Here is a 14,082-nt window from a genome sequence, read left to right as displayed (position 1 = left end):
AAAAGAGAATTACCCTCAGAAAAAGCACCTGCAGCTGGCTGACCCGCTACCTAGTGTCCCACCCGCCTCAGATCCAACAAAGTTGGGCCTCAGCACATCTGCATGCTATAAATCTTCAGATTGTTCGCTCACAGTAGGACCACAAATCTACGAACGCCAACCAGTATGATTCCCCACGCAGTGTTCCAAGACGGTGTTTAAGAGCCGACATTCCAAATGGTGATTTCTGGCTCCATCGCCCACGAGGTCTTGACCAAGAGAAAAATCACATAATCTCTCTAAATGAAGTTTCATCATCTAGAAAATGGAGATAACAATAGTACCTACATTTCCTAGGGGTTCTGTAAAGATTAAATGAGAAACTGCATAAAAACTGCATTAATGCAACTAGAGATTATCATACTAAATGAAATTAAGTCAGAAAGAGAAAGATAAATATCATATGATATCACTTATCTGTAGAACCTAAAATATGACACAAATGAACCTATCTATGAAACAGAAACAGAATCACAGACATAGAGAACAGACTGGTGGTTGCCAAGGGGGAGGGGATGGATGGAATGGGAGGTTGGGGTGAGCAGATGTAGGCTTTTATATATAGAACGGATCAACAACAAGGGCCTACTGTACAGCAGAGAACTACATTCAATATCCTATGATAAACCATAATGGAAAAGAATATTAAAAAATGAATGTGTGTGTGTATATATATATGTATGTATATATATAAAACTGAATCACCTTGCTGTACAGCAGTAATTAACACAACATTGTAAATCAACTATACTTCAACTTAAAAAAAAAACTACATCAGAAGAGTGCCTGGCACATATGAAATACTAGATAAATGTTAGTTATTGCTAAGTTCTTGTTAATTTTCTTACATACATTATGATGAAAATGCAGAAAACTAAATGATCATAAAACATTACCTTTCAGCTAAGAAATGGTAAATTTATTTATAATCTTGCACTAAAAAGTAGGATAGTGGCCTATACTAGGTTAGTCAATAGTTAGTGTCTAAAATTGTTAAATCAAGAAATAGTGGAATGAGGATATTACTTAGAACTACAAATGCCAGAAAAGACAAGTAAAAGAACGAAACATCTCTTAGGACTGGTGCTGGTGTGAAGAACAGTGCAGCAGGGCTCGCCGTTTTAAAAAAACTTTTAGTGCTATTTCCTTTTCAAATATGTGCATGTATTATTTTAATAAAAATAAAAACTTAAATACCTGTTCCATAAAGCAGGGGTCAGCAAACTTTTTCCATAAAGGGCCAAAGAGTAAATATGTTATTAGGTGTTGCAGGTTATATGGTCTCTGTCACTATTTCACTTTGGCATTTTAGCATGAAAGTAGCCATAGACAATATATAAATGAATGGGCATGGTTGTGCCCAATACAACTTTATTACACAAATGAACTTATTTACAAAACAGAAACAGACTCACAGACTTAGAAAACAAACTTATGGTTACCAGGGAGGAAGGCCGGCGGGGAGGGATAGATTGGGAGTTTGGGACTGACATATACACACGGCTATATTTAAAATGGATAACCAACAAGGACCTAATGTATAGCACAGGGAACACTGCCCAATATTCAGTAATAACCTAAATGGGAAAAGAAATTGAAAAAGAATAAATACATGTATAACTGAATCACTTTGCTGTACACCTGAAATTAACACAACATTGTTCATCAACTATACTCCAATATAAAATAAAAATTTAGGGACTTCCCTGATGGTCCAGTGGTTAAGACTCAGCACTTCCACTACAGGGGGCATGGGTTCAATCCCTGGTCAGGGAACTAAGATCCTGTGTGCCACACGGCATGGCCAAAAATAAATAAATAAAATAAAAACTAAGAAACAAACAAAAACTTTATTACAAAAAGAGGTGGCAGATTTGGCCCACAGATCACGGAGTGGGATACTAAAAAGTTGTGGGTGAACAGGATATTCACAAAGTTTCAAATGAGAGCCTATCTGGTTATCTGTTAAAAACAAGGGTATACACTGCAAATGTACTAATGCCACTGAATTGCATGCTTAAAAATGGTTAAAATGATAAATTTTACATTATGTACATTTTACCACAATTTTTTAAAAAGGAGGGGAATAGCTTAACACAGAAAAGATTTCTATCTCACTCACGAAAGATTTTAATACAGTCTGGTGGCCCTGTCCATCTTATAGCTATGCCGTCTGGCATGTGTGACCCCTGAGGTCATCGCTGCAGGGGTAGGCAGAGCTGGAGCAGTCACATCAGCTCATAGCTGCCTTAGGTGTGACATGCATCACTCTGGTCACAGTTCCCTAGACAGAACTAGTCACATGGCCCCAGAGGCTGGGAAATGTAAGAAGGCATTTAAATATTTGGTGAGTACTGTCTCTACCACATCCATCTCTCCCCACTCCAGTAGGAGCCCCTAGAAGGTGGGGGGTTCTTCCTGACTCTGTGGCACCCCCAGGGCCTAGCATAGTACCTTGCTCATAGTAGGTGGTCAGGAAGGGAAGTGTCTGAATATTAAATGAACGGATACACCAGTGGATGAAAGAAATACATAATGCAGGATATAAAGACAAAGTATATTTTTTAATTCTAGAAACTAATTTTATAAGGCAAGTTACACCTCTCACATTTAAAAAGCAATTTTTGGGCTTCCCTGGTGGCGCAGTGGTTGAGAATCCGCCTGCCGATGCAGGGGACACGGGTTCGTGCCCCGGTCCGGGAAGATCCCACATGCCGCGGAGCGGCTGGGCCCGTGAGCCATGGCCGCTGAGCCTGTGCGTCCAGAGCCTGTGCTCCTCAAAGGGAGAGGCCACAACAGTGAGAGGCCCGCATAACAAAAAAAAAAAAAAAAAAAAGCAATTTGTTTCTACTTTTCTAAACAATCTTATAAGATTCAATATATTGAAAAAAGGACAACTAGTCTCTGCCCATAGACTAAAACATGGAATTATTCTTTTAAAAAAAAAAAAAAAAATCATTTATTTATTTATTTATTTTTTGCCACGTTGCGTCTTTGTTGCTGCGTGCGAGCTTTTCTCTAGCTGCAGCGAGCGGGGGCTGCTCTTCGTTGTGGTGCACAAGCTTCTCATTGCGGTGGCTTCTCTTGTTGTGGAGCCCGGGCTCTAGGCACGCAGGTTTCAGTAGCTGTGGCTCGTGGGCTCTAGAGCACAGGCTCAGTAGTTCTGGCGCACGGGCTTAGTCGCTCTGCGGCATGTGGGATCTTCCCGGACCAGGGCTCAAACCCACGTCCCCTGCATTGGCAGGTGGATTCTTAACCACTGCGCCACCAGGGAAGCCCTGGAATTATTCTTTTTGCCAGTTTTAACTTTGGAAAAAACGCTTACTGCTCCGCCTCCCTTTCTAAAACTGTCCACAAACCATTTTCCTGTTATAAAATTAAAATGTCTTTATTGTAGAAAGCTTTAAACATATCAAAAATATAGGAAGAAGTAAAATGTGGCTGGATCCCCACCAGCAACAGATAGCTGTTATCTTCTTCACATATGACTGTGCTTGTGTATGTGTGGTTTCTTTGTTGTTTTTTTTGGCGGTACGCGGGCCTCTCACTGCTGTGGCCTCTCCCGTTACGGAGCACAGGCTCCGGACGTGCAGGCTCAGCGGCCATGGCTCACGGGCCCAGCCGCTCCGCGGTATGTGGGATCCTCCCGGACCGGGGCACGAACCCGCGTCCCCTGCATTGGCAGGCGGACTCTCAACCACTGCGCCACCAGGGAAGCCCATGTATGTGTGTTTTATGTGTATGTATATGCGTATCTGTTAAACCAAAGTAGATTCCCAATGTATCAGGCATATCTTACGCAGGACCTCAAGTCTTGGCCCTGCCTGTCTCTGAGGCCTCAGACCACTGTCTCCACCCTGGCTGCCATTAGGAGGACCACATACGCGAGGGTCCCGACCAGCAGCACATGGGCACAACCCTACAGCCCCTACTTCCTGCTCACAGGGATGCCTCTTACCTCCCACCCTTGGCCTCTCTCCTGCATTTGAGGTATGAGAACCCGTGGGACCCACCTGATGCCCACATGTGCACAATCTGCACATCTGCGGGAGCTGATGTACCACGGGGCAAACCTTTTACCAGGGAGACAAAGGCGCTGAGGAGTAAATCCTCTCCTCCCCTCATTTAGGTGGCTGTCCTGGGGTGTGGCACTTTATACCTCCTCCTGGGAGATAGCTTAATGAAACCAAGCAGTCAGCTGTCCTTGTTACCAAGGGGTGGCCAGCTTGGAAATGCACGCTTGAACTGACTTCATCTTCCACCTCTCCTCAATCCCCTTTTCCTTCACTTCTGCTTCCTGGAATTGCAATTCCTAAAAAATAATAGCACATAAGCTTTTGCCTCAAGCTCTAGGTCCCGGGGTCCCCAGGCCTAGCAGACACTAGGGGTGCTGGGGTGCTGTGCTAACTATCCCATCAGCTCTCGCCGCAACAGCACACGCCCAGCCTAACTTCCACACGCCAACACCTGCATCTCTTTACCTGCGGGTTTGCTTTGGCATCGGGCCCATTCTGCACCTGTTCAGGGTAAGCCGCAAGTACCAGAGAATGGATGCCCCTGGGAGCTGCCCCAAACAGTAACTGACAAGGGCTGGCGTTTAAAGACCCTAGATTTCTCACCCCTCTGTGGGATGAGCTAAGCCATGAGTTCTGCGCTGGCTCCAGGTTCCTGGTGGAATCAGCTTGGGTTGCACCCTTTGTTGACTGCTTTTTCTGTCCCTTCTCACTGCCTCTCTGTTCTCCCAGTAAGTCCTGAGGTCAGTCCCCAAATAAACTTGCACTTGGAGAAAAAATGGAGGGGGGCAAAAGACACCCTTACAATGTCAGCCACCTTAACCAAGCAGTCAAACATAATAATACCACCAACATCTCTACCAATCTAATCATGACTCTAATCATGAGGAAATAATCAGACAAGTTGAAATCTACCAGGCCTGAACTCTTCAAGAATATCAGTGCCTCAAAAAACAAAACAAAGCAAAACAAAAAGGACAGTGAACTCGTCTAGATTAAAGGAGACTAAAGAGACAGGACAACACACTGTGTGACCCTTTATAGGATTTTAGATCAGGGAAAAAAAAAATCTGTAAAGGACATGACTAACGCAATGGGGGAAATCTGATGAACTGCATATTGGACAATGGTTCTGTATCACTGTTACTGAGTGTGATAACTCTACCATGGTCATATAGGAGAATGAACTTGTTACTAGGAGATACATGATGAAGTATTAGAATAAACTGTCATGTTTTCTGCAACTTACTCTCAAATCATTCAACGAATAAAATGTGTGCATGGGTAAGACAAGGAGAGAAAGAGATAAAGTAACAAACCTATGAATCTAGCTGAAGGCTATACAGGCATTCATTGTATAACTTTCCTAGAGGCTTCAAATTTTTCAAAATAAAATGTTAGGAAAGAAAAAAAAATGTTAGGAAAGACTTCCTGATAGCCAAAGTTATGGCAGCTACATAAATCTAAATATCCCAATACATCTGCCAAAAATTATATGCACCAACAAGAGGAACAAATAAAACCACAAATATCCTGTATCTCCTAACATAATTAGAAGACTGAAAATGGAAGTTTCAAATTGCCTAGAAGTAGAAAAAATATATATATCAATTTCTGGTGGAGATAGTTCTCGAACTCTCATCTCGACTTTTTGAGGAGAGCAAGGTGGGACCTAAATGGGAAGAGAAATGCATAGAAGGGAGAAGAGGAGGATGGAGAGCCCAAGATAGAACTAAAATCACTCCCTGAAAATGAAGACCCACACTAAGTATGAAGATACCGATGAAACATTCTGGGAGATGAGTGCAGCCTACAGAGAAAGAGACAAGTGTATGTACAACTCAGTGAGGCAGAACTGGCAAGGCGGGGCTTCTGAGAAGAAGGAAAAAGGAATGATGGATGCCCTTTGAGACTGTCCTGTGAAGGGCAAAAAGGGGGAAATTTAGGATCCTATAAAACAAGAGAACATTTAAAAGTCAAAGGATATATAACCATCTCCCCCCAAATGCCTTCTAATAAAGAAACATACTCACTACACTTACAAAAGCATAAGGGGACTTCCCTGGTGGCTCAGTGGTTAAGAATCCGCCTGCCAATGCAGGGGACACGGGTTCGAGCTCTGGTCCGGGAAGATCTCACATGCCGCGGAGCAACTAAGCCCATGTGCCACAACTACTGAGCCTGTGCTTTAGAGCCCGTGAGCCGTAACTACTGAAGCCCAAGCGCCTAGAGCCCGTGCTCCACAACAAGAGAAGCCACCGCAAAGAGAAGCCCGCACACCGCGACGAAGAGTAGCCCCTGCCTGCCACCACTAGAGAGAAAGCCGGGGCCCAGCAACGAAAACCCAATGCAGCCAAAAATAATAATAGTAATAAAATCACTAAAAGAAAAGAATAGGAAATACTCGAAGTAGGAATCTCGTAAATCACCCCAAACTGTCAATCCTGTTCACAAAATGCAAAATTAGATATAAAAAAGAACTTAAGATAGTTCAGTAGTGAACTTAAGATAGTTCAAAAGAAATTAAATAATCTGAAGAAGAAGAAAAAAAAAAAGATTGAAAATAACAAAGGAGCCTCAGGGTCCTGGGGGAAAACATCAAAATGGTTAACACATATAATCAAAGTCCCAAATGAAAAGGTTAAAGAGAAGGGGGATAAAAAATTTTTTTAGGGCTTCCCTGGTGGCGCAGTGGTTGGGAGTCCGCCTGCCGATGCGGGGGGCGTGGGTTCGTGCCCCGGTCCGAGGGGATCCCGCATGCCGCGGAGCGGCTGGGCCCGTGGGCCATGGCCGCGCTAGGCCCGTGAGCCATGGCCGCTGAGCCTGCACGTCCGGAGCCTGTGTTCCACAACAGGAGAGGCCAGAACAGTGAGAGGCCTGCGTACCGCAAAAGAAAAAAAAAAAGAAAAAGTTTTAAAATAATGCCTCAAATTTTCCCAAATTGGGTGAAAGGCATAAGTTTATAGATTTAGGAAGATCTGCAAATCTCAAAGCAGGATAAACACAAAGGAAATCACACCTAGACATACCATAGGCAAAATGCTAAAAACCAAAAATAAAGAGAAAACCTTAAAAGAAGTCAGAAAAAAATGGCACACTGTATACAGAGTAACAATGTGAATGATGGCTCCACTGTGAGTTAAAAAAACATACTTAGGAGTAATTTTAATGAACAATGCATAAGACCTCTTCAAACTATAAAACAGTACCAGAAGAAATTAAAGACCTAAATTAAACAGGTGAGGCACCACGTTCATACATTTGAAGACTCTATACTGTTAATATGTAAATTCTTCCCAAATTCACCTAAAGATTCAATGCCATTGCAATCATAATCCCACGAGACGTTTTTTAGAAACTGGTAAGATGATGATTCTAACATTTACGTGGAAAATGCAAAGGATCTACCTAACCAAATCAAACTTGAAAAACAACAAAGTTGTTGACCTACACTGCACAACTTCAAGACTTACTATAGGGCTTCCCTGGTGGCGCAGTGGTTAAGAATCCACCTGCTAATGCAGGGGACACGGGTTCGAGCCCTGGTCCGGGAAGATCCTACATGCCATGGAGCAACTAAGCCCGTGCGCCATAACTACTGAGGCTGTGCTCTAGGGCCCGCGAGCCACAACTACTGAAGCCCACGCACCTAGAGCCCACGCTCCGCAACAAGAAAAGCCACCACGACGAGAAGCCCGTGCACCGCAACAAAGAGTAGCCCCCACTTGCCGCAACTAGAGAAAGCCCGCACGCAGCAACGAAGACCCAACACAGCCAAAAATAAATAAATAAATGAATAAATGTATTTATTTATTAAAAAAAAAAGATCTACTATAATTAAAATGGTGGTACTGACATAAGGACTGATCAATGGAACAGAAGAGTCCAGAAATCAACTGCCATGTATACAGTCATCTGAATTTCAACAAAGGTACCAATGCAGTACAACAGCATTTTCAACAAATGATGCTGGAACAACTGGATATCTGTATGGGAAGAACATTTAATATTCTTCACAAAAAATTTTCACACCATTCACAAAAACTAGAGGTGGATCATAGGCCTAAACATAAAAGCTAAAACTATAAAATTTCTAAAAGAAAATACATAAGTATACCTTCAAAACCTGGAGGCAGCCAAGATTTCTTACTTAGGACTCAGAAAGCAATAATTATAAAAGAAAAATGACAAATATGACATCAAAATGTAAAACTTTGCTTATCAAAAACAGCTCTAAGAAAATGAATAGGTAACCACAAAGACTGATATCCGAGATATAAAAAGGACATATAAAGAACTCCTACAACTCAATAATAAAAAGACAATTAACCCAATTTTAAATGGGCAAAAGATTTGAGCAGGCACTTCACAAAGGAAGATATAAAAATGTCAATAAACACAGGAAAAAGTGCTCAACATCATCAGTAGTCAAGGACTAAAATTAAAACCAACCATAATGACATACCGCTCTACACCCACTAGAATGGCTAAAAATAAAGACTGAAAACACTAAAAGTTGGCAAAGATGTGAAGCAACCAGAATGCTCATACACTGTTGGCAGGAAACAGGCTGATAAAACTACTCAGCTATAAACACATGGTACCCTTCATGAAAAAAGAATGACTTGAAGATGAAGCCAGCATTCCAGAGTTTAGAGCAGCAGACCACAGAGGATTAGTCCCAGGCCTTGAACCCTAATGGTTCTTTATATACCTTGGATATCAGTTCCTTGTCAAACAGGTGTCAGAGCTTGTCTATTCATTTTCTTAGAGTTATCTTAAATGAGAAGTTTTCAATTTTGATGTAATCCAATATACCTTTTTTTTCCCCCAGTGGTTACTGCTTTCTGAGCCTTGTCTAAGAAACCTTTGCACACCTCCAGATCATGATGATATTCTTCCATATTTTCTTCTAGAAGCTTTATGGTTTTATAATTTTTGAAACAAATCTGACAATTTCTTTAGAAATTAAACATGCATTTGCCATAGGACCCAGAATTCTTCTGATAGGTATTTTTCCAAAGAAATAAAAACATATGACAAAAAAAAAAAAAAAAAAACTTTTGGGGGGGTGAGGGGTAGGAGCCTGAGCTAGGATAGTGGCTGTAAACACGAAATTGATGAATTCAAGATATTAAGATTGGCAAAAATGTTTTTTATTCTTATCTATTTCCTTATCACCTAAAAGCATTTCTAATTATATGTGAAGGGAGGGAGAAAGGAAGGAAGGAGTAAAGAGGAAAGAAGGCACACTACATAAGGATACTTTCTTCTTTTGTCTGACCTCATCTTTATTAAAGACAGGGCAGGGCATTATCATGAAGGGTTAAATAAGCCACCTTTAAAAGCTTAAAACTTTAGTTTGTAAACATGGGAGAGCAATGGCAATTTTAGGCTAAGAATTAAAGGTCTGTGTCAGCAGCGAATAACTGATGGAGAGAGCAGCTGGAGTCTATGTTACAACAGCCCAGAGAGGAAAGGACAGAGACTCAACCAAGAAAACAGCCACGGAGAGAAAGGGTGGACTCTGGATTTGCATCACAGGCAGAAGTGACCAAGCTCAGTGACCGGTGAAGTTCTGACTGTGCAGATCAAGACGAACAGGACTGGGTATCAAAATTCTTTATTTTCATTTATGTACATGCTACTCTCATGTTTGTAATACTTTCAAAATTTAGCAACAGAATAGAAAAAGAAGAATTATTTAAGTAAAAAGAAGGAAACAGATCTCAAAATGTCATCTCTTCCTTGAAGCCTTACACACCTCACTACACTCTCAACAGAATTAACCCTATGTTCCCATAGCATTTAGACATTTATCACAGCACACCATAACCCACACTCTGCCGCTGGAGAACAGCGGGGCCGTATACTAACTACCGAATCTCCAGGACTGAGCAGAGTCCCTACCCAGCTTGCAGAATAAAGAGCATTTTAGCTTTATTTTAGCTCCTCTCCGCTTCAAAACTGCCAGAACGTTATTAAAAATGAATACCTTGAGTGGAAAAATGTTAAAAGTCACAGAAGTTGAATCAATATCCCCACTAGGCTTTCTGCCCTTGAGTAATTAAATTGGTTACATAGTCCATTCTCACTATTCATGATACTCATGTTCTACAGTTACCATGAACACTCAATAATCCAATACCGAGCCACTGCTCCTAGCAGAAATACAGGCCTAGGTTCCTGCGAGCCTCCAGTCACTACATTTTCATAGACCAGTCAATACAAAAGCTTGCTTTGCCTGTTTCTGTCTATTAAAGGCACCCTATTTAGTATGTATTGTTGATGCATAACTACTGGACTCACAGCCAATAGCACATAACTCAGGCCCGAACAAAGCTCATCTAAGAGAAGCTTGCCATGTCTCTGTAAGGCACATCACAGCCACCTTGCACTTAGGAACACCAGACAGCACTTCAGCCCTAAGCTTGGAGAACATTCTAAACCGTGAAATCACAGCAACATCGATGGACTTGGAGGGCACTGTGCTAAGTGAAATAAGTCAGAGAGACAAAGACAGATACTGCATGATATCACTTATATGTGGAATCTAAAAAACACAACAAACTAGTGAACAAAACAAAAGAAGCAGACTTACAAATATAGAGAACAAACCAGTGGTTACCAGTGGAGAGAGGGAAGAAGGGAGGGGCAAGAGCGGGGCAGTGGTACTTCTGAAAGTCCTAAAGAACTATAGAATTTAAAGAATCCCTCATTTAATTTTTTAAAAATGCGTTAAAGAAAGTGGAATCACTAACGAAAAACATAAAACTGTGGCACTAAACATGCCACAACAAGGACGCAGGTTTACAGTGTGAGCGGAGACAAGAAGGCACGGGGACGCCTCACTGGACCTGAGCTGGGGACGGGCGCGTTGGCCCTGCTATCTACTTGGACGCTCCCGAGGAGTTTTAGCCGGGCCGCGAATCCGCAAATAACGGAGATGAACTGGGCGTGCTCGGAGGTCAGACGTCTCCCACAGCTCTCAGCCACCTTCTTCATGCGCTCATCTCCGAGTCCACCGGGTTCCTATCACGCGCCAACAGGTCTTGGCGGCATCGCTGATGACACCCACACACCGACGCTTCTCTGCCTGTGACCACCACAGCCGACGGCCGAGCAAGTGCTGAGCCGAGGACAGAAACCCTGGCAAACTTTCCTGCAAGACAGCTGACCCGACGCCACTGGAACACTACCTGATCCGATCCCAGAGTTCAATGTTGGGAGAAGGGTTTTAAGTTGACTGTGCCTCCGACTGTGAGTTCCGCGGAGGAAAAGACCTCAAAAGGTCTCGGAAGCCAAAAGGTGCAAAAACCCAAATGCCCATCGACTGACGGAGAAACACAACATGGTCTCTCCCTACGCTGAACTATTATTATTCGGCCGTAAAAAGGGGCGAGTGCCGACCACTGCTACAACGCGGACGAACCCCGAGGACCTGTGCCGCGCGCAAGGAGCCGCCCACGAGAGGACAAACGCCGTCTGACTGCACTGAGGTGAACTATCCTGGCCCCGCAAACTCAGAGACAGAAAGAGGCCCGGTAGGGCTGGGCAGCGGGACAGGAGAAGCGTCTGCTACGAGCTCGGGATTTCCTTCCGGGGCGATGAAACGCTCTGCAATTGGACAGTGGTTATGGCGGCCCAATCCCCTGACTATACTAAAAACCACTCAACTGGTCTCTTTAGAAGGATGAATTTAGTCGTATGTGAATTCTCTCTCAATTTTTAAAGAAAGGTCTAGAAAGGATGAAGACGCGCTCACCTGTCAAATCCCTCCTAAACAGTTAACTCCTTCCCCGCCGCAGCCTCTCCCGCCCGGCGGCCCAGCCGCGGACACCCTCCGTCCCCGCCCATCCCGGCGCCCTCGGGCCGCAGCGCCCTCGCGGTTCAGCACACGCTGCTGGGCCTGGGACCACTGAGCCAGGACTCGCAAGACGAGCTCCCCACCCGGTGGAGACCCCACTCACGTGCCTCGGCCACGCAGCGCGCACGAAGCTCCGTCGCGACTGAACGCGGGCAACGGCACTCGGGCACGGCCGCGCAGAGGACGCTGGGAAGAAGGTCCGGGCGGGAGAGCGCGCCTGGCTGGGGTGGGCTGAACGCGGAGAAGGGCGCTGCGGCACGACCGCGCAGAGGACGCTGGGGAAAAGGTCCGGGCCGCTCTGCCCTGGGCCATAGCTGCGTGAACGCGCGGAAGGGCCCTCGGAAAAGGTCCGACCGAAAACGTGCCAGGCCAGTGCCAGGCACAGGAAGAGGGGCCGCAAGTCATGTCGGAGGGGGAGCAGAGCCGTCTGTCGAGAGCCGCAAAAGCAAGCTAACAGTGCGAACCTGACCTCCGTGCCGCCGCTCCCTCCGCTTGGCTTCCGCGGGCCCTGCGCCGCCGGGATCTCTGCTGCCCCCTGGCGGCCGGCGAGCTCACCCTCGTGGCACCGCCCTCAGCGCTCCCAGCCCGGCAGCCCGAGCCCGACGAGGGGCGGCAGGACCGCTCGGCGCCGCTCAGTGCCCCTAGGCTGCTGCGGGAGAGGACCCTTCCCCTGCATCCTGCTAAGGCCGGTCGTCAGAGCGCGGCCTGGATCGCAGGTCGAGGAGCCCGCCGGCCCAGGCCGCGCCCGCTCCCGCCCGGCACACGCCCATCACCGCCCCGCACACATCCCCGTTCCGCTTGGCTTCCGCGGGCCCTGCGCCGCCGGGATCCCCCTGGCGGCCGGCGAGCTCACCCTCGTGGCACCGCCCTCAGCGCTCCCAGCCCGGCAGCCCGAGCCCGACGAGGGGCGGCAGGACCGCTCGGCGCCGCTCAGTGCCCCTAGGCTGCTGCGGGAGAGGACCCTTCCCCCGCATCCTGCTAAGGCCGGTCGTCAGAGCGCGGCCTGGATCGCAGGTCGAGGAGCCCGCCGGCCCAGGCCGCGCCCGCTCCCGCCCGGCACACGCCCATCACCGCCCCGCACACATCCCCGTCTCAGTCCCGGCTCCACACACCCACTCCCCCGCACTCCCCCCCACCCCCGCCCCCGGGTCTGCAGGACTCCCAGGCGCTCGCGTCGAGGGAGACGCTGCGTGGCGACCTGCGCTCGGGACGTCTTACAGCACCGAGCAAAGCAAGATTAAAAAGTTGTCCTCGCGACTCCGAGCTGATTGCGGAAAACTCCGACAAAATCAGTCTCTGCGTTTTCCAGCTGTTGCCCCGGCGCCCTTCTAGCCGCGCGGACCCCGATGTGAGCAGCAAAGCCCCGGGCGAGTCACTTCCTACTGGGCCAACTGCTCACTCCTCCCGGGAACAACCCCCGCCCCCCCCACCCCAGTGCATTTGGTAAAGAAAGGAATGTTGGCTTCCAAATGGTGCTGGGACAGTTACTGTTTGGGGTTAGATTCCTTATCAAAATATGCACTAAAATAAATTACAGCTGAATTCAAGGGTGGAATGTTAAATACACGCAGATACACATAAAACAAAGTAAAAAAAATATGCAGATGATTATCCGACCTCAGAACGCAGAAAAAAGCTTTCTAACTATAAAAGCTGATAAAGTAATCATGAAGTAAAAGATGGATAAATGTAGCTACCTACATTCAACTTCTTTAGCTTATGGAAGTAGAAAATAAACAAGAAAAAGGGGGAAATATTATTGACATATATGGTGAAGAGAATTCATATATAAAAAGTTCTAACAACTCAGGAGATATACACAAATGAAGTGAGTGGATATTTCACAAAAGGAGAAAGATAATAAATAGGAAAAAAGGTTTAACTTTAATAAAACCAAAAAGCAAACATATTAAAATAAGTATATAAATATAGATGCAAAAATCCTCAACAAAATACTGGCAAACAGAATCCAACAACACATCAAAAGGATCATACACCATGATCAAGTGAGATTTATCCCAGAGATGCAAGAATTCTTCAATATATGCAAATCAATCAATGTGATACACTATATTAACAAATTGAAGAATAAAAACCATATGACCGTCTCAATAGATGCAGAAAAGGCTTTTGACAAAATTCAACACCCATTTATGATAAAAA

The 14,082-nt window shown here is 45.4% G+C and overlaps 2 protein-coding genes across 15 annotated transcripts in view; one reads left to right on the top strand and one right to left on the bottom strand.

Moving 5' to 3' along the window:
* RAD52 (RAD52 homolog, DNA repair protein) overlaps nt 1–14,082 on the bottom strand; it is a 58,772-nt gene that overhangs the window by 20,065 nt on the left and 24,625 nt on the right. For 8 of the 14 annotated variants that reach the window (XR_003680228.2, XM_028490900.2, XM_024129030.3 and 5 more), the window contains exon 1: nt 133–297. The exons of 2 other annotated variants lie outside the window; for them this stretch is intronic. The gene's annotated coding sequence lies outside the window, so the exon portion shown is untranslated. Of the gene's footprint in view, nt 1–132; nt 298–12,022; nt 12,111–14,082 lie in introns of those variants that run through there. 4 more of the 14 variants (XR_008617653.1, XR_003680232.2, XR_003680233.2 and 1 more) reach the window with 4 other exon arrangements.
* On the top strand, nt 11,404–13,366 carry LOC112066339 (serine/arginine repetitive matrix protein 1-like). The gene is made up of 4 exons (XM_028491482.1): nt 11,404–11,440; nt 11,861–12,375; nt 12,495–12,852; nt 12,903–13,366. Exons 1-4 carry the CDS (start codon nt 11,404–11,406, stop codon nt 13,364–13,366), a joined length of 1,374 nt encoding a protein of 457 aa, XP_028347283.1.

This window comes from Physeter macrocephalus, chromosome 6, assembly GCF_002837175.3.
Source record: "Physeter macrocephalus isolate SW-GA chromosome 6, ASM283717v5, whole genome shotgun sequence".
Taxonomy (NCBI): Eukaryota; Metazoa; Chordata; class Mammalia; order Artiodactyla; family Physeteridae; genus Physeter; species Physeter macrocephalus.
Note: the sequence above shows the minus strand (reverse complement) of the source record. Positions and strands in the feature narration are given on the sequence as shown.